This window comes from Chaetodon auriga, chromosome 18, assembly GCF_051107435.1.
Source record: "Chaetodon auriga isolate fChaAug3 chromosome 18, fChaAug3.hap1, whole genome shotgun sequence".
NCBI lineage: Eukaryota > Metazoa > Chordata > Actinopteri > Chaetodontiformes > Chaetodontidae > Chaetodon > Chaetodon auriga.
Window position 1 is genome coordinate 236,156 of NC_135091.1, and position 18,788 is coordinate 254,943.

Consider the following 18,788-nt stretch of genomic DNA (forward strand, 5'->3'; position numbering starts at 1 on the left):
TTTCAGAACTGATCAGACCTACTGATCCATCTGGAACTGATTGTTTTCTTGGAACACTGAACTGAGAAACTGTTTTCAAACACACACACACACACACACACACACACACACAGATGGGAAGTGTTACAGAGGGTTTGGTATGTGTTCAGGAATCTGCAGCGAAGAAGACACAGACTGAATTCACACTGAAAGCAGAAGAAAACTGAAACTTATGATCATGAAGTTGTTTTTATCGCTTCTAAAGAGGCAAATTCAAAGATTCAGTAAAGATACACAGAGATTATTTCGGTTTCTCTGTTTATGACGATCAAACATCAGATTTTGTTCTGTTTGGTTCTTTAGTTCAAACAGTGGAAAGCAAGCAGCATCAGTTGTTCAATGATCTGAGCAATAAAAGCTTGATTCTGTTCTTCATCAACAATCTGAGCAGAACATAAGAACTTCATCAAAATTGCAGAATGGATTAAAATGAGAAAAGGAATTTGAGAAAAACTATAAAGACACAAATCAATAAAAACAGTTAACAAACTATAACACATCCCAGAATAAAGCTACATAAGAAAGACTACATCTGTGTACATTATTAACGTAGTACATGAAGATCTGATCTTTATTTTACGATGAAGGAAAGTGTACAGTATTAAAGGCAACACAGAAAACGACGTCACAGACAGCCCCCACCCTGACTATGGACTGTTTGCCCCCCTCCCATCTGGTAGGAGGTTCAGGAGCCTCCGCTCCTGCACCAGCAGGCCCAGGAACAGCTTCTTCCCCAGAGCTGAGACAGGAGGCTACAACAAAGATGAACACTACAACTCAGCCCGTCATACTGCACAAAACACTTTATGCTTTATATATTCTTATGCTGATACTTCTATTTTACTGCACTGCCACCTGCTACCTGTTGCACATGCCACTTGATTACATACTGTGTTGCACTTGTTTTATAGTCTCATAGTAATTACTTGCAGTACTTGCACATACCTCATACAGTTTATACCTCATGCCAATTGTACTACCTGTATGTATTTATATTTTGGATATTTTGATTATTTGCACTTCTGGTTAGATGCTAAACTGCATTTCGTTGTCTCTGTGCTGCTCTCTGACGATGACAGACGAATAAGGAGTAATGACTGAAGGAGTCATTTCCAACAGAATGGGCAAAGAACAAACTCCAAAACATGGATTTGTAATCTGCTGAACAAGTGTCCAAACACAGACAGAAGGTTTGGCTGGACAGATGCTCTGATGCTTGATGCTCTCCATCAGATTCACCCAAAGTTTGAACTTTGACCTGAACACGAACATCCACTGTGATTCAGTGTGATCGGTGATGGTGGTGCGAAGTTCACTGCAGGGAAAAATGGAGGAGAAATTGGGTTTGTGTGTCTGCTGTGGTCATCCTGAAGCCTGACACACGTGATCAGAGAGGATGTTTAAACCAGGTAAAACCTTTATTCTGATGAGGCCTCACAGTTTGCTGCTTTATGCTAAAGAGCTACATCTTGAGAAAATTCTCCTCCTTCTTCAGCTAAATAAACTCTTCAAAAAGCCTCTTGGATCAGCTGAAAATGCATCGTCACAAAGCTGAAAACAGGCTGCTTTCTGAGCTCATCAGACTTTTTAGAGATATGTGGTTCTGACAGGACGGCCACACTGCAAATACACGATGATCTTATCGTGACACTATAGCAGTTAGTTCAGTTTTTAGCAGAATAAAGAGCTGGTTGGAGCCCAAAGTACTGATTTATACACAAATCAATTCAAACTAGTACCATGTTTTCTAATTGTTTCTAAAAGAAAAGGTGTTTACTGCAGGAACTAAAGGGGATCCAGCATCGAACCCTGAGGAACACCACAGCAGACTCAACAGTGAACCAGGTTTCATCTGAGCTACAGACGCCATCCTTCAAACGTTCTGAGAGGTCTGAAGCCTTCTGCTGTTTGTTTAGCTTCAACATGGCCATCTGGAACCATCAGCAACAAACTTCACAATAAGACGTCCATTTTTAGAACTTTGCAGTAACACTGGTACACAATGACAAATACAAATACACACATTAATGCTGTTTACTGAACACTAACATACTAACTCGCTAACATACGAAAACAATTCAGGTCTTCAGCCCCATCTGATTGATCTTATTATTGATCCATTTAATTTTGACCTTGGAGAAGAATGGAGGGCTATGATTGGTGGAGACATCAAGGAGGCGGTTCTCCTCCACGCTCCACCTGATGGAACGAACATCAGCAGCTGATAGGCCAGTTTTCAGAGAGAGCAGCGCCGACACATGAGCGTCACTGAGGAGAGACGAGGCACAGGAGAGATCAGTAAAACTTTAAATATCTGACACACCTGATGCACAGGTGAGCACAAAATGTATAATGTGAAGAATAGTGTGGAACTCAGCAGTGAGATTATTACAGACACAACATTTCATTATTTCAACACTGGAGACAATTACAATTCATTACCAATTTTTCCAATTACCAATTATCAGTAATTGATCAAAACATCTTTAAAATGACATAAATTTCAAAGTAAATCTGTAGAATAAAGGACAAAGGAGACAGACAATTCTAAAAGCTTTGAACAAATGTTTGACAAAAGATTAGATTGACAATAAAAATAAATAATTTTCATTAACAAAAAATTCAAGCAGGAAGTCTGAGAGAAGCTGAAAGGAAATAAAAGAAAAGGCCAAAAGACTTAATTAGTCTGAAGGACAAGAAGGACAAAAGGATAAAATATCAAGTCAGAGTCTGAAGTGAAAACCTTTTCACCAGTAATTTAATATTCTGTTTTCACAGCATTTACTTCATATTTGCCCTTTTTGTTGAATTGATCCTCTGTTGTTGTTATTGTTTGTTTTTACAGAAGATGAGCGACCAGCCGACAAGCGCCGTAAGACTAGAACAAAATCATGAATAAAATAAAACACAAGCTCTGATCACAAATCAATCAGGATGATCAGAATCACGTCCGTCATCAAACCATTTTCTGCCCTGAACACGGTCTTTGTCAAAGGAAACAGAGTGAATACGTGATGCTTAGAACATTAGGTCAGGCTGTTTCTGTCAACATGACTCCTCACAGTATTTTTCCATTCACACACTGCTGATACCTGAACCCCACCTGGCCACACCTGCCATCTCCCACGGCAACCAGGTGTGTGTCATAGTGCTGATTCAGGGCACCAGTGTTTGCATATGAAACACACAATGACCTGAAACACTGCCTGGTTTAACCCCACAGAGCCCGGAAACAAAATCACGAGCAGGTAGAGTCCACTCTCCAGTGGGACAGGTGTGTCCACGTACACCTGCCTTAGCTTTGATGTGTCCTGTATGTTACTTTGACTTCCTGTTTGAAGGTGAAGAAGAAACTTCTTTGTGCGTAAAGAAAGTAGAAAACAGCCCTGAACTCTGAGGCTGAAGGTGTGACGACAGCTTTCACACTAATGAACAAATGAAAGGTCAGTGATGAGCGGCTGAAGTCTGCTGGTGACTGTTAAGGCAAAGTCTTCTACAGAACATGAAGATTCAGCCTCTCTAACGACTGTGATGTGAATATTAAACGGATATGACATCATCAGCACACGTCCAATGAGAGGGCTCTGTTGGCTGACGAGACCAATGAATGAACTGTGATTCATCAGCTGTGATTCATTGTTTCATTCGTTGTCTTTCTCATGTAAATGAAACAGTGAAGAAGAGAAGAAGAATAGAAGAAGTGATGAAGGCTGCAGGGAACTCTGAATACACGTTTTTACAGACTTACAGACCAGAATGTGCTCCACTGAAAACAGCACAGACACAGAATATTTCATGTTTGAGCTCTTCAGCTTCAGTGGTTTTTGTAAGTATCTGCTTATTCTGAATCTGATCCACAGGTAAACAGGTTCATCAGTGACAGGTGATGGTATCGTGGTCGTGTTACCACAGCAGATGATGGAAACAAACTGATTCATATTTGGCTGAGAAATGATTTTCTTTCTTTCATTCTTTCTCTCTGTCTTTTGTTTGCTTGTTCTTTCTTTATGTGTTCTTTGTATTTTCTCTCTCTGTACCTCAGATCGGGGAACTTTCTGGCCACGCTGACCATCTCCAGCTGAACACTTCCAGGATCCTGCAGACGGAGGATCTCAGCCAGGCTGCAGAGCATTTCACCGAGCCACAAAGAGTCAGTGCAGCCCTGAGGATGCAAACACAGTACTGCCATGATAATACTGCAGGACTACCACAGTACCAGATCTTATACTACTAGTACTAACAATAATCAGAAATAAATTAATAATGACAATAATAATAGAAAAAACGTTATTTTCATCAAAAATTCATGCATCAAAATCTATGACAAAATGATAAAAACAAGTAAAATAAATGAACTGGAATTAAAACAACAGGATCAGATGAGACAAATATCAGGCAAACACAGTTCAGGAGAAATCACTGGTAAAAAAAAAAAAAATGTATCTTGAGATTTTGAAAGTGTCAGCAGATTTAGAGACCCTCAGACCTTCAGCAGAATTAAAGAAAGCTTTCAGTTCTGACCTCAGGAACCATCAAGATGTTTGAGTCAGACGATCTCAGCGACTGAGCAGGTCTTAATCCCGTCAGACAGACTGACGATTTAAAAAGCCATCACAGATACACCTTCAGTGTGGTTATGTGAGACAGGGCTGAAGGTTTCCTGTGATTTCAAAGGACTGTTTCACAGGAATAAATCCAGAGTTCTTGCTGACTTGTACCAGGGAACAGGAGCATCCCACTTCCTGTTATTCAGCCCGAATAAGAGATATGGTGAAACACAGGAGGACGGAAAAAGGCATCTCACCACCTCACTGAAGAAGTCGTTGATCTTTCGGGCGTCTTCCATCATCCGCTCTGCTCCGCCCACCTGCTGTTCTCTGCTCTTCATCTTGGTCTTCATCATCTTCTTCACGTAATGAAGAACCACATCCTCATGGAGGGCACACAGCAGGGACTGCAAGATAAACAGAGAGACAGGCAGGTAGTCAGTCGGTCAGACAGGTGGTAAACAGACATGTAACAGGTAAACAGCCAGTCTCACCTGTCTGCAGGCTGGTTTCAGGTCACTCAGGTCATTCAGTTGTTGGTTCAGAAAATCCAGCAGAGAGTCAATGACAGGAAGCAATCCGTCCAACCAGACAGACGTCCACAGTTGACTGAAACATACCTGAACACACAACTATTGATTATTGATTTTGTTAACTAATTATGAAATATGATAGCTGATGGTCTTCATCAAGGATCAACAGTGACGACTGAGCATCGGGGTCGGCGGGTGGTTATTTCTAAAAAAAAAACAGCTTTAAGCACTTTTACTGCAGTGCTGAACACACTTCTAATCATTGGTTTTCGATACACTCCAAGTTTTGGAAGACATTGAGCTCTTGTTCCTACATTGTTTGAGTCCGCTTACTGTGATTGGTTCAGTAATGTTGATTTGTTTTTGGGTGGTGTATGGTTGGTCTTCTTTAGGAGGAAGTCAAACAGCCACATATGTTTTCTAAGCATCGATAAGGACGTCCTTTTCCTTAAAGCTTTCTAAGGGCCAACTTCAGACAATTTGGGGGTTTTTGATTGAAGTTATCCTTGGGAGACTTGGCCTTCGAAGAGGAGAACTTCTACAATAGCTGCTGAGTGAAGGAGAGCCTATTGTGAGGCAGGGGGGTCTTTGAGGTGTGATCCAGCTCCTGAACCAGCAGGTATAATGTTTGCTATGTTCACCATCACAGGCTAGTGTGTTAGCATGCTAACGTTGGCTCATTAGCAGTAAACACAAGGTACAGCTGAAGCTGATGGGAATGTCATTAGTTCTACAGGTATATGGTCATGAAATAAAGATGTTGACCTGATGATGGCAGTAGAGTTCATCCAGAGGGGAGCATGTCTGAACCACATTTCATCATCACCTTCAGAGTTACTGTAGTGCCATCAGTACACACAGCATTTATACCTTCAGCTGGATATGAATGGGACAGGTGAAACACCTGTAACCACAATCCCACAGGGCAGACAGAGTGTCCAGACAGCGATGTCTCTGCTGCTCCGACAGACTTCCTGTCTGACCGATGATGTAATCCCTGAGAACAGTCACAAAGAACCAATCAGTCACTTTCCGTCCACCTGCCTTATCTAGCAGTGACCTCCTACAGTTTCCCTCATGCCTCAGTCAAGGATGCTCCAGAACTGTTTTCAGCAAAGATAACATTTATCATTATCCAACCTTGACAATGACAGGACAGATAATACAGCTTAACTTTCTGTCTGTTGTACCTGAGCTGCTGCTGACACACCATGTGAGCTTTGATCACTGAGCGGACGTTACTGTGGTTTCCCTTCACAAACTCCTCCACACACCTCTTGTAGCTGAAACACAAAGTATGTTTAATAGACAGAGAACACATTCTATACAAATATCTGTGTCAACAAGCCTTATTAATATTCACATGCTCAGTGGGCGTGGTCTACCTGCTCAGGAAACTCTCCAGGTGAGCTGTGATTCTCTGAGCTTTTGTCTCATCTCTGATCACACACCTGAATTCAGTAAGGGAGCTGTCTATAACCTGGAAATACAAACACCACCATAGATCCATCACCACATAATTGAGATTCAGAATTATTCTAAATCCAGGTAAATCTGCAACACACCTGTTACATTCATTCTCTGCATTACAGTTGTTTCATACAAAGTTCCTGTACCAACACCTGTGTTACAATCTAATCAGCGTTACTAATCTTCAAGATTCAAGATTCAAGATTGCTTTTATTGTCATTGAGCATGGCAATGAAATTTTCGTTGCAACCCCCGTGTGAAAAAGAAAAGATAATAAAATAAGATAAAATAAAATAAGATGAAACACATCTAGATAAAATAAACTCACAGATAACATAAATTCACAAATAAGATAAACTCAAAGGACAATAAGATAAACTCAAAGGACAAAACGTCTTTGGAGGATGCGGGCAATCTTGGCACACTGCATTCTAGCATTTATCTGGTGTGTACTGAAACCATAAACCTGTACCTCACCTGCACCAGCTGTGTCCCACCTATACTGTCTGTGTCTCACCTGTACTTACTGTGTATCACCTGCACTGACTGTGTCTCACCTGCACTGACTGTGCCTCACCTGTATGACATCTATAGCTAGTGGGCTGAAGCAGTATTGGTCGATGAGTTCAGGTTTCCGGCCGCTCAGCCAGCCCTCCTCTTCTTTCTTTAGAGCTGTGTTCAGCCACAGCTTCACTTTGTCCTGAAGAAAAGAAAAATGTTTTACATTTTACTGCGTCAACGCTTTTAGAATGAATAGAATCTCGTTTGATGCAGACACAAAGAACCGACTGCAGCAGTGAAACACAGAGTGTTCTGTATTTTGATATTTAAATGTGGTCAGCAAACCAGCTGACTGGTCCCTTCACCATTTTACCTCTTTGTGGGTCAGGTACTGGTCCTCCAGTCGGTTCAGATGGTCTTGCTGCAGCAGAGAACCCAGACAAGCCGTCTTTATCTTTCCCACCAGATCTTCATGGTTTAATACTTCACTAGAGGAGGAACCACAGTCAAACACCTGAGATTTTAATCTGGTTCCTAACTGGTTCCAGATCTCTGAATGACTGTTTCAGCAGAAATTCACCTCAAATAATACAGTGAAACAAAATTCAGTCAACCTGAACCAAGTCCTTTAAATCTGTTATGAGTGTTATGTTACCGCACCTTCAACTGAATTATTATATGGAGGTAATGAAGGTGTACGATTGAGAGAGAGAAGAACGAAGAACCTCCCAGCAGGCCGGACTGAACCAGTCAGAGTTGAAGATTCAGTCTTACATGAACTGAATATCTCCCATTCAGACACAGTGAAGTGTGTTTGCGTGAGTCAGCAGTGACTCACTTTGGATAGTAGTGGTTGATCCAGAACAGCAGGTAGCTGCAGTCGTCTGTTTCCAGTCCAGAAGCAGCGAGTTCAGTCAGCCGAGCAGAGAAACTCTGATGGTAGAGTCCAGCGTAAAGGTTCAGGATGTCCATCTGTGGAGGGTAACAGGCCATCACCATCCTCACCACCGTCAGCAGATCTTCCTTCACACGCTTCCCCATATGACACACCTGCACAGGTGCATCAGCAGCTTACAGTAAGTTCCATTAGGAATAAAATAGAAAGATTAGTCAATGTTTTCAGCATTAACACAGAGTATAACTAATGTTTGTGGAGGTTGAATGAGGCCCATCATTGGACAGACTGCTGTGAGTGTCATCCGTGTTTTGTATTATGAAATCTGGACATATTATTGATGCATCTCTTGGTCTTATTCACTCTGATGACTCACCTCTCTCTTCAGAGGTGAGGACAGTCCATCATTTCCACTCGAGTCATCCTCTGTGGCCTTCATCAGTCTGGACTCCACCATGTTCTGCAGCAAAATATTGTGAGTGCTGAGACACTTTTGAGGACGCCACACTGGGACTCGGCCCTCCAGACACCCCATCCAGCGCTGGTCCTGCACCTCCTGCTGCTGGATGGAGGCTACAGCACTTCTCAGGACCTCCAGCTGCTCTGGGGGGGAGGAGGAGGAGGTGGTGAAGGTGGTGTGGACAGCCATCCATATCTGCAGTCTAAGAGCCTCAAAGTCTTGCTGGAGCTCGTCCTCCTCCTCCTCACTGGGGGAGTCCTGACTGAACAGCTGCTCCTCTCTGATGATCAGTCTCCTGCTGACCTCCTCCAACTCCTCATCCTTCTCCTGCTGCTGACCCTGCTGCAGAACCTCCTCATAGTCCAACTCGTCCCCTGCAAGGAACAGAACATGGTGAAGTAGAGCAGGTTTAACACACCTGGAAGGTGGAGATCTCGGCCCCTAACAGCAATCTGTTCTTGATGTTTTGGTCGGAGAAGATGGTGAGTTTATCTGCAAAGCACCATTCAGCAACAAAGCGCCCACCATGTGCTTTCCCTGAGATATAAAAGGCAGAAAGACAGAATATGAAAGAAACTAGCCAACATAAAACACACATATAAACAGGACTTAATGCCTTGCTGTGTGGGCTGTCAGTTCTTATACTGCAGAACAAAGTAGCCCAAATCATCCAAAATCTAACTAAATAAAAGACAAACAGGAAAGTCTTCAGATAGATAGATAGACAGATAGATACTTTATTCATCCCCAAAGGAAGTTCACAAGTTTTCAGTCCTGATTTTAAAAAGCAGCGTCAAAGCAGACGAGCAGTTTTCTGCGAGTTTGTTTCAGATATGTGAGGAAAGAAAACTGAATGATGCTTCTCTGGGTTTAGTTTAGTCTCTGGGGACGTTGAGCAGACCTAATTCAAGACCATCTGGGAGGTCAAACAGGAAGCCAGTGTAAAGATTTGAGGAATGGACTGATGCGGTCTGATCTGACCTTAGCCATCTGATTTGAGACTTAGAGAGACAATGTTACGATAGTTGATCCTACTGAAGATAGACATGTTGTTTTCTAAATCCTACTGAGGCACAAATCCTTTATTCTTGATGTATTCCCAAAGCGATCATTTTCTTAAGGTGGATGTTAAAGCTCAGCTCCGGCTCCAGGTCTACACCAAGATCCCTGAACATCACTCTGTCGAGGACATTTGCCCCAGATGTGTTGGTCAAGACAGCTGAGCTATCTGTGTCATTTACCAATGCAAAAAAAAGGTCAAATATTTAAAACATTCAGGTCAGCAGAACCTCTCAACATGGTGCCCAGGACTGCTAAAGCTACAAGCAGCGATGAAAGAGTTCAGTGTCAGCACCAAGTGATAAAATATCTGCAGCATAATTCTGCAGAAAATACAGGTGGCTCTGACCCTTCTTGAGCAGAGCCTCTGTGCCTTTAGTCCAGTCCGTCTTAATGTCCATGTGGACGTCCAGGTACTTGTAGTCTTTGACTGTGTCCACCTCTGTTCCCTTAATGTTAACTAGGTTTGCAGCTGTCCTTCATCCCCTGCATTTGTGATTTTATTGTTGTCTATTAGTTGAGTTGCAGGTAATTCAGTTCACAGGGTAAGTGGAGGCAGGTGGAGGTGAATGAACAAGACAAGGAATGGACAGAGACTGTAACAGAATCTGTGGGGAGGGTGAGCAGAGGCCATATCATCAGACCTGTTCAAGAACAGATTATTGGCCTCATTCAGGTTTCCTTTCATCCCCAGTTGGTGTTTTTTTTCATTGGCAGTGATGGTTGTCTTGGCACTCCACACCTCCCTGAAGTCCTTTTGCTGGGGTTTCCTCTCAAGCTTCCTACTGTAACACTCTTTATTCTTTCCTTCAGGTCTATCTGCGCCTCCTTCACCTCCTCGCTGTCTCCACTCCTGAAAACCACCTTCTTCCTGTTCAGTGATGCCTTCATGTCATTTGTCACCCAGGGATTAATGTTAGGGAAACGGCTTTATAGAGGGGCTTGAGATAGACCAGGTTGTGACCTGATCTGCCCTGGGGAGGGAGAGCTATGGATCTGTATGCTTCCTCAACATTAGCATACAGCAGGTCCAGTGTTCCGTTTGCCTTCATCTTGAATTCTACAGACGGATGTTGTCAAGGTGGTTAAAATTGTCGTCAGCTGATCCGAGGTGTAAACAGTGGATCCTGGGTCACCTCTGCCAGGACGGGGATCCGGCAAGATGAACCCACATGCTCATAAAAAAACGTCACATTGTTCTACTCAACAAATACCATATCTCATTACAAGTCCTTTGATTACCAGGAATCTAGAAAAAAAACATGAATATAGGAAACCGTCAAAAAGACTCAATAGAACAACGAGCAGCTCGGGACGGCTGCTGGTCGGGATCACTTGAATCCTATTGGTCGTAACTGAGATTCAGTTGATTCTGACCAAATGATCTTCTGTTGGTTCTCATATGATGTGTTCTATCTTAGGATCTTTTGTTCTGACCTGATGAGGTTCTGTTGATTCAAGTCTGATAATGTTGTGTTGGTTCTAATCTGATGATGTTCAAAGGTTCTGTTGGTTCTGACCTGCAGCATGGGTGTGGTTCTGCTGTCTGCGATTCTTCCAGATCTTAACAGGGTTCTTCAGTTTCGGCAGTCTCCTCCTCTGTCCATCTCGGTTCTCCTCGACTCCTCCTGCTGAACATTCAACACCGACTTTATCTCAACTTTTACATGTTTGTTTTCTTTTTATTCTGTAAAAACAACAAACAACGTTCTGTGGAGAACATGAAAAAGGGATAAAAAGATAAGATAAAAGAGATTTTGGGGCATTTAGAGCCTTAAGTCAGAGTCTTTTCTAAAACACACATTCAAAGAAATGTGACATTAAGAGAACAAACACATTAAATTCATATCCTGAAATGATCTTGGATTCAGACTTGCGGAGCTGAAACGTAGAATAAATGTCATGAAGCATTTTAGAGTTTTTTAATGCAGTTTGGTTCATGCTTTAAAGATATATACTCAAGCCTTCAAGAATGAATGAATGAATTGATTTAAAATGAGGGGGAGTAACAAGAAAAAGACATATATTTGCTTTCCATGGCAAACATCCATAAAAAGGACGCAAAAATGCGTCTGAAAACCGTTTTTGAAACCTAACACCAACTTCAAATAAAGTCCTTTAACTAATTTTTTTCTTCCGAAGCGGAAGGAGGCAGATTTCTACAATAAACGTGAAGTAATTCAAACGATGAATTATTAATCAATTATTAATTAATCAGAGCAGACGGAACTGATCACTGATCGCGTCTCAAATGAAAAGAATGTTTTATGTTTAAAACGGATCAATAAACCGTCATCGATCATGTTTCTGTGATCAGACAGCTCATACAGGACGGAAATAAATCATCCTTCAGAATAAAAGAGTCAACATTAAACCGACGTTTTCCATGAAAACAAACACGAAGCAGCTTCTTACCTTTCATCTCTATGTCGTTTGATTCCGCGACGGAGCGGGCCGGCCGAGAGGCGGGGTTAGACTCAAGGTGAGGCGGAGCCAGGCTGCCTGTCCGTCTGTCTGATGTTCAGACAGTTCAGATGAATATTAATAAAAACTATGATGATGATGCTGATGATGATGAACAAACAGGTTAGACAGAAAATCGATGTTCATCTTTTCATCATTGATCGGTTTTGTATTTTCTTCATTTTCCTTTCTGTATATTTTTATGGTCATTGTATTCATTGATTCTGTGTTTTTATCCGATATGAATTCTAAATGAAATAAAATGACTCAAACTTTTTTTTTGTTGGTCTTATTAAAAACAGATGAATCAGAAATAAATTAATTCTGCAGAATCTCAGTGATAAAAATGGAACAGAGGAAGAGTTTTTCTTCATCGTGTTGGTGAACAGAGGCCTGCTGTCAGTGCTCTCTCTGGTCTGCAGCGCCTCCTGGAGGACAGCAGCTCACAGTGCAGGCTGACTGATCATTTACATCATCTATTGATCGTCTATCAGTGATACTCCCTTCAGCTTCATCCTGACACTGAGGCGTCATGGCCACATGACATCATCATCATCATCATCATCATCATCATCATCATCATCACCATCATCATCATCATCACCATTATCATCATCATCATCATCATCATCACATCATCATCATCATCATCATCATCATCATCACATCATCATCATCATCATCATCATCATCACATCATCATCATCATCATCACCATCATCATCATCATCATCACCATCATCATCATCATCATCACCATCATCATCATCACCATTATCATCATCATCATCACATCATCATCATCATCATCATCATCATCATCACCATCATCATCATCATCACCATTATCATCATCATCATCACATCATCATCATCACCATCATCATCATCATCACCATTATCATCATTATCATCATCATCATCACATCATCATCATCATCATCATCATCATCACCATCATCATCATCATCATCATCATCACCATCATCATCATCACCATCATCATCATCATCATCATCATCATCATCATCATCGTCATCACATCATCATCATCATCATCATCATCATCATCATCATCATCGTCATCACATCATCATCACATCATCATCATCATCATCATCATCATCATCGTCATCACATCATCATCATCATCATCATCATCATCACCATCAGCTTCATGCAGGATTTAATGAATTAATCTTCCTCTTCAGACTCATCAGTAACAGAAGCTTCAGAGAAACATGAAGATCTCACCTCTGCTGCTCTGACTCCTGCTGGACAGAAAGTAAACCCACATCATCAGGACCAGGATCCACTTCAACCAAAACCTTCAGCGGGGTTTCAGAACGGGGACCAGATAATCCAGAATCGGCCCCCGCAGAGACAGGCAGAGTCTAAAACCTGGTCTGAAGGTCTGAACGCTCCAGTGTGACAGAGCGTCTCACACTCACAGCTGCTTTTTACTTTCACTTTCTATTTGAGTTGCAGCTGCAGTCCTCTCCTCCTCCTCCTCCTCCTCCTACTCCTCCTCCTCCATGCTGCACCCACAGTCTGACCACAGCGGACTGGTTCAGGACCTGGTGTTCGATGAACCAGACAAAAACAGTTAAACCACAAGTACAGCAGCTTCACCCCTTTTTCTCTGAGCCATACTGATGACATCACACAGCTCATAGCCAATCAGAAGTGAGCTGAACCAGACAGACTGGAGCAGCGTTGTGACCTCTCACCTGTGTGTGTGTGTGTGTGTGTGTGTGTGTGTGTGTGTGTGTGTGTGTGTGTGTGTGTGTGTGTGTGTGGTGTCCTGAAGATCTCTCTTGTTTGTAACTGATCGACTGTCAGCTGTTAGTAATTGATGCAGCTGTGATCAATAATAGATGGAGGGGGTTGATTGGGTCAGAGGCAGAGTAACCTGTCACACCTGTCTCACCTGTCCACTCTGCCTGATGATGAGAGCCTTGAGAGTGAACAACTGTGCACAAAAAGCAGCTGATGATTCTCTGCGGGTTCATCAATATGACTCACCTGTTGATCCACGACATGAAGCACATGATCAAATACACACTGTAAAACATCGTACAGCACAAATACATGATCAAATACACACTGTAAAACATCATACAGCACAAATACATGATCAAATACACACTGTAAAACATCGTACAGCACAAATACATGATCAAATACACACTGTAAAACATCGTACAGCACAAATACATGATCAAATACACACTGTAAAACATCATACAGCACAAATACATGATCAAATACACACCGTAAAACACAGGAAACACTGACCTGTTGCATTTACCGCTTCATTAATTTAGCTTTATTTATGTCATGTGAATGTCGACGTGGTACAATTTCTTTTCTCCACAAACACACAGTGTTTCAACACACAGGAGATCCTTCAGTGCTTCAGTTAGAACGAACACAGTAAAAAAACCTCTAACAAGTCCAAAGACAGTGTAAGAAGTCCATCATCAAAGTTCTAATCATTAAAAATGTACGTAAAACAAATATAAATAATAATATAATATATAATAATAATAACCTGCTGCAATTAACAAACATGACAACAGGAACAGTGACGTTACTGTGACCGTGTGTTTGTTAGTGGGCAGAGCAGCAACAGGACAGTACAGCAAAGTACAGCAAAGTACAGCAAAATACAGCAAAGTACAGCGAAGTACAGCAAAGTACAGCGAAGTACAGCAAAGTACAGCAAAATACAGCAAAGTACAGCGAAGTACAGCAAAGTACAGCAAAATACAGCAAAGTACAGGAAAGTACAGCAAAGTACAGCACAAATCACACAAGACTAAGTCAAATCAGGACATGCAAAACCAAACACACACACACACACACACACACACACACACACACACACACACACACAGGAAGAGACACCTGAATTTGAATTGAGAGGAACTGAACTGCAGTCGCTCGTCTGTCTGATCAGCAACAGGCTTCACATCTCTGAGGATTAAAGTGTGACATTATTATCGTTCACGACATCATCCTCATCATCCTCATCCTCGTCAGGTGGGTCCGCTCTTCTTCTGTATTTTCATGCTGTTTGTTTGGGTTCATGTGAACCTGATGACATGATTCCGTCTGGTTTCAGTTAGAAATGTTTGACTTTATTGCTCCAGAAATAGATCAGATGATCATTTTGCATGCGCATGTATCTTAATTGCTATCTTATCTTATCTTATCTTATCTTCCAGTGTGCATACTGTCATACTCTTCTTGTGGTGGTGGCAGCTTCAGTGACCTTCAGTGGTTCAGCTTGTCTGATCTCTGCAGTTTAATGAAGCTGAAGAACTTTTTCAGATTTTTCGTGTTTGAAATGTTTCTGTGTGAAGTGAAGCAGAAGTCTGCGGCTGAAAACAGGAAGTAAATAAGTTCCTCAATTGATCGAATAAGATGTCAGTCGTCATGGTAACGGGCTGCTTGTCTGTCAGCTGTGTTGTGTTCAGGGTCTGTTCGTCCAGTGGAAAGAGAAGTTCATTCATCGTCTTAAATAATCCAGGAGTGTCCAAAGATTACAAGTGTAATCTCACCTGTCCAACTTCTTCTTTTCTTATTTCGCATCATGAATCATGAAGCTCTAAAGAACTACAGCCTCTGAAGGTCTTAGGAAACCCAAAACCCTGTCAACAGCCACAAAACACTGTGAAGCCCTTTGAAGAACCCTGGGACACTGTAAGGAACCTCTGAAACTCTGAAAACACCCTAAGGACCATAGAACCATTTAAATCCTGTTCAAGCAACCCTTAAATTATGTCAAGAAACCTTTAAACCCTTTAAAGAACTAATAAGACCTCTCAAGAACCTTTCAAGCACTGCTGCAAAAATCTGTGTGGAACCCCTGAAAACCTCCTGAGGACTCCTCAAACCCTCCCAACTGTGTCAAGAACCCTGCAATCTTTTGAAGAACCCCTGGATCCTTCTTAAGAACTCTCTTATGAACCTTAGAGGTCTTTAGAGAACCCAGGAATCCCAACAACAAATGAAACCTTCTTATGAAGACATGGAACCCTATTAGTAGGTTAATTGCTTCAAGAAATAGGCCTTTCCAAGCATAGCTAAAAGTCTGTGAGGAACCCCTGAAAACCTCTTCAGGACCCATAAAGGTCTCTGAAGAACTGAACCTTTTTTGGGGAAACCCTGAAAGTGTGTCAAGAACTTCTGAAAACCTGTTAAAAACCATTTCAGCCCTTTGTGGCACTTTGAGGAGCTCCATGATGATGAGTCATTTGTACCTGACAGTCAGCGCTGAGGGTTCCTTTCCACACACACTGGGTGATCTCATGTATCCCAGTATGCCCTGGGGCAGACAGAGCTCATTTCCATGGATTTGACTAGACACTGAGTGTGAGCAGCTGGCCGGATCAAATCAGATCACAACAGCCCTGTGAAACAGGAAGTGACCTCACACTACCTTTACTCCTTGTCTGTGTCCACACTGTAGTCCAGACGTCAGAGACATCAGATTAAAGTCTACAGGACTCTCTGCTGAATGGATGGATTATTGTTCCTCCTCAGCCAGGCGTTCAGATGATGTCATAGTGATGTCATCAGACTGTCAATGTCTAAGGAACAGACAAACTGGAGGCGTGGAGCTTGAGAGATGTGGCTGTTTTCCTGGCAAGAGGGCTCTGCTGACAAACACTGTCCAGGGGCATTATGGGAAATATAAGTGCGTGATAATACAATAGAAGTGTTTTTGGACAAAAAATCAGGACGTCTCCATCTCTTTGGTTTTGAATGTCTCTGGAAGAGATGAATCACTGGAGACTTGTGAAAACATTATTCTTTCATATGAGGAACATCTCCAACATTTCTAACCACCAATGAGTGAAGAGCTGAGACGTTTTTATGATCACTGTGCTTCACTTTGAATGTGTCTGTGTCAAAGAGGACGGAGGCAGGCGGACAGGTGTCTTTAAGCTCAGACATGTGACCTGGATGCAGGGCTGCTGCGCTTCTCTTTTTACAGCTTCACCGAGCGAGTCGGCGGCTTAAGACCTCGAGAACGAACCAGGACCAAAAAACCAGACCACATATGTCCAGTCCTCCCAAAACCTTCACTGGTCACCTGTCGTCTCCTCTCTTACAGGATGTCCATCTGTCCGTCTGTCTTCATTTTCACAATTTTACCTTATTTTCTCAGCTTCCAGTCTCCTGCTGTCTCCGTGCTGAGATTAGCTGAGATGACAGAGGTGATGAACACCTGTGACGTAGTGGGTGGAGTTTCTGGAGAGGACCCGATGGCATTCCAGGTGAGACTCACACACACACACAGTAAGTGGCTGTTAGCTGTAAAGATTTTGGTTGGATTGGCTTTGAGCCACCTCGTCCATCAGACTGAGCTCAGGTACTTCAACAGGTAAGTCCATCTGACATCAGCAACAAGCTGTCTGATTGGCCTGTTCCTTCTTGTCTAGGTGTTTACAGACTCTGTGGAGCATTTCCCAAAACTTTCCAGGCGTCTCCCGTCCATCGTCGTGGAGCCGACAGACGGAGGAGAGGTGGAGAGTGGAGAGCTCCGCTGGCCTCCTGATGACATCAGCAGTGATGTCAGAGAGAGCCACACCCAGGTGACAGGTGAGGTCATCGTGTTAAGGGAACATTCTGCCTCATTACAACTCATTGTCACAGTGTCTGAGTGACATCATCAGGTTTTCTTCCAGGTTCAGGTGTATCCGTGGAGGAGGCGGGGCCACGGGAACATGCGATGGGTGGAGTATAAACCCTTTGACTGACATGGCTTCTGTACTCCCAGCCAATCAGTCTGAAGGTCTCTGTGATAAAGGGAGGGGCGGGGCGACTCACCTGTAGTCCCACCTCCAGGCCAGGGGGCGGAGTCTGAGCAGGACAGAATGAGCGAATAAAAGACAAGAAGATCCCAAGTTGATGGACCCCAGAGGATTATGGGAGATCGATCAGCAGGAAAATACACAAATATTAAAAATCTGAATATAAATACTTTAAACGTACACATGATGAAACTGAAGCATCAGTGAACTGAATGAACTTCAACTCGTCGACTGGCTGCTTTGATTATTGCCTGTTTGTTATTGGTTAGAATTCATCTGATGGAAATCCTTTCATCTCTATTGGCTGTTTCTCTTAAAGCTCCTGAAAATCTCATGTCAAATAAATAAACTGAAAAACCTTTTTTAGAGTCATTGTTAACGTTATTTGAGTTGTGCATGATGAAGATGAAGGAAACAAGGTGAAAACATTAAAAACATCTGTCCCACATTATATCTGATCTGAGAGTCCACGGTGAACTGTTTGATGCTGAACGTCTCATTTACGAACTCTGACACTGCAGCGCTGACCTTGTTGTTTTTGGTCCCTGAGTCTGGACTGTCAGGATCTGTCTCTGTCATTTCAGGCCCACGTAACATTCTGATCTGCTCTGGCTTTTAGTTTCGTCTTTCCAATGTTCCAAACAGGTTTAAAGCATTGTGTTTCACCTGCCTCGTGTTTGGAAAGCAGTTTCACTGTGAGCCTGGTCAGGTGGTCTCAGCACCAGCTGACATGGGGGACTCTTTTCTGGGTCCAGCTCTTGGGTTTGGAGGGCTTTGGGTTGCAGGCTGGATTTAAAGGTCACGCATTCAGCAAAGTTCGTCCACTGACCGAGCGGCTCTGATCGTGTCTGACATGATACAAAGGATCCCTGCAGAGACGGACCAGAGACAATAAGATCCTTCTCATTTAACCAGAAACAGCCGCTATGTCACTCTGTCCACAGCCACCGGACCGTCCTGTCTGTCCTGTCCTTGCAATCCTCTGGTCCTGGCCTC

At 42.6% G+C, this 18,788-nt stretch overlaps 2 protein-coding genes across 3 annotated transcripts; one reads left to right on the forward strand and one right to left on the reverse strand.

Annotated features, from left to right (window-relative positions):
• Positions 1-576: 576 nt before the first annotated feature.
• On the reverse strand, positions 577-13,361 carry tnfaip2a (tumor necrosis factor, alpha-induced protein 2a). Its single transcript, XM_076756537.1, has 14 exons — positions 13,222-13,361; positions 11,920-12,018; positions 11,025-11,135; positions 8,362-8,819; positions 7,929-8,140; positions 7,464-7,578; positions 7,167-7,289; positions 6,505-6,599; positions 6,310-6,402; positions 5,990-6,116; positions 5,081-5,206; positions 4,844-4,993; positions 4,077-4,201; positions 577-2,307 (listed from the first exon to the last, which is right to left on the reverse strand). Exons 1-14 carry the CDS (start codon positions 13,265-13,267, stop codon positions 2,118-2,120), a joined length of 2,070 nt encoding a protein of 689 aa, XP_076612652.1. The 5' UTR covers positions 13,268-13,361; the 3' UTR covers positions 577-2,117.
• Positions 13,362-14,907: 1,546 nt separating this feature from the next.
• On the forward strand, positions 14,908-18,154 carry LOC143336769 (protein LBH). Of its 2 annotated transcripts, none has more exons than XM_076757090.1 (4): positions 14,908-15,012; positions 17,147-17,255; positions 17,421-17,580; positions 17,667-18,154. In XM_076757090.1, exons 2-4 carry the CDS (start codon positions 17,187-17,189, stop codon positions 17,723-17,725), a joined length of 288 nt encoding a protein of 95 aa, XP_076613205.1. In that variant the 5' UTR covers positions 14,908-15,012; positions 17,147-17,186; the 3' UTR covers positions 17,726-18,154. The 2 variants fall into 2 exon arrangements, with proteins under 2 accessions (XP_076613205.1, XP_076613204.1); XM_076757089.1 differs by having other exon boundaries at positions 14,927-15,012; positions 17,655-17,967.
• Positions 18,155-18,788: the final 634 nt, after the last annotated feature.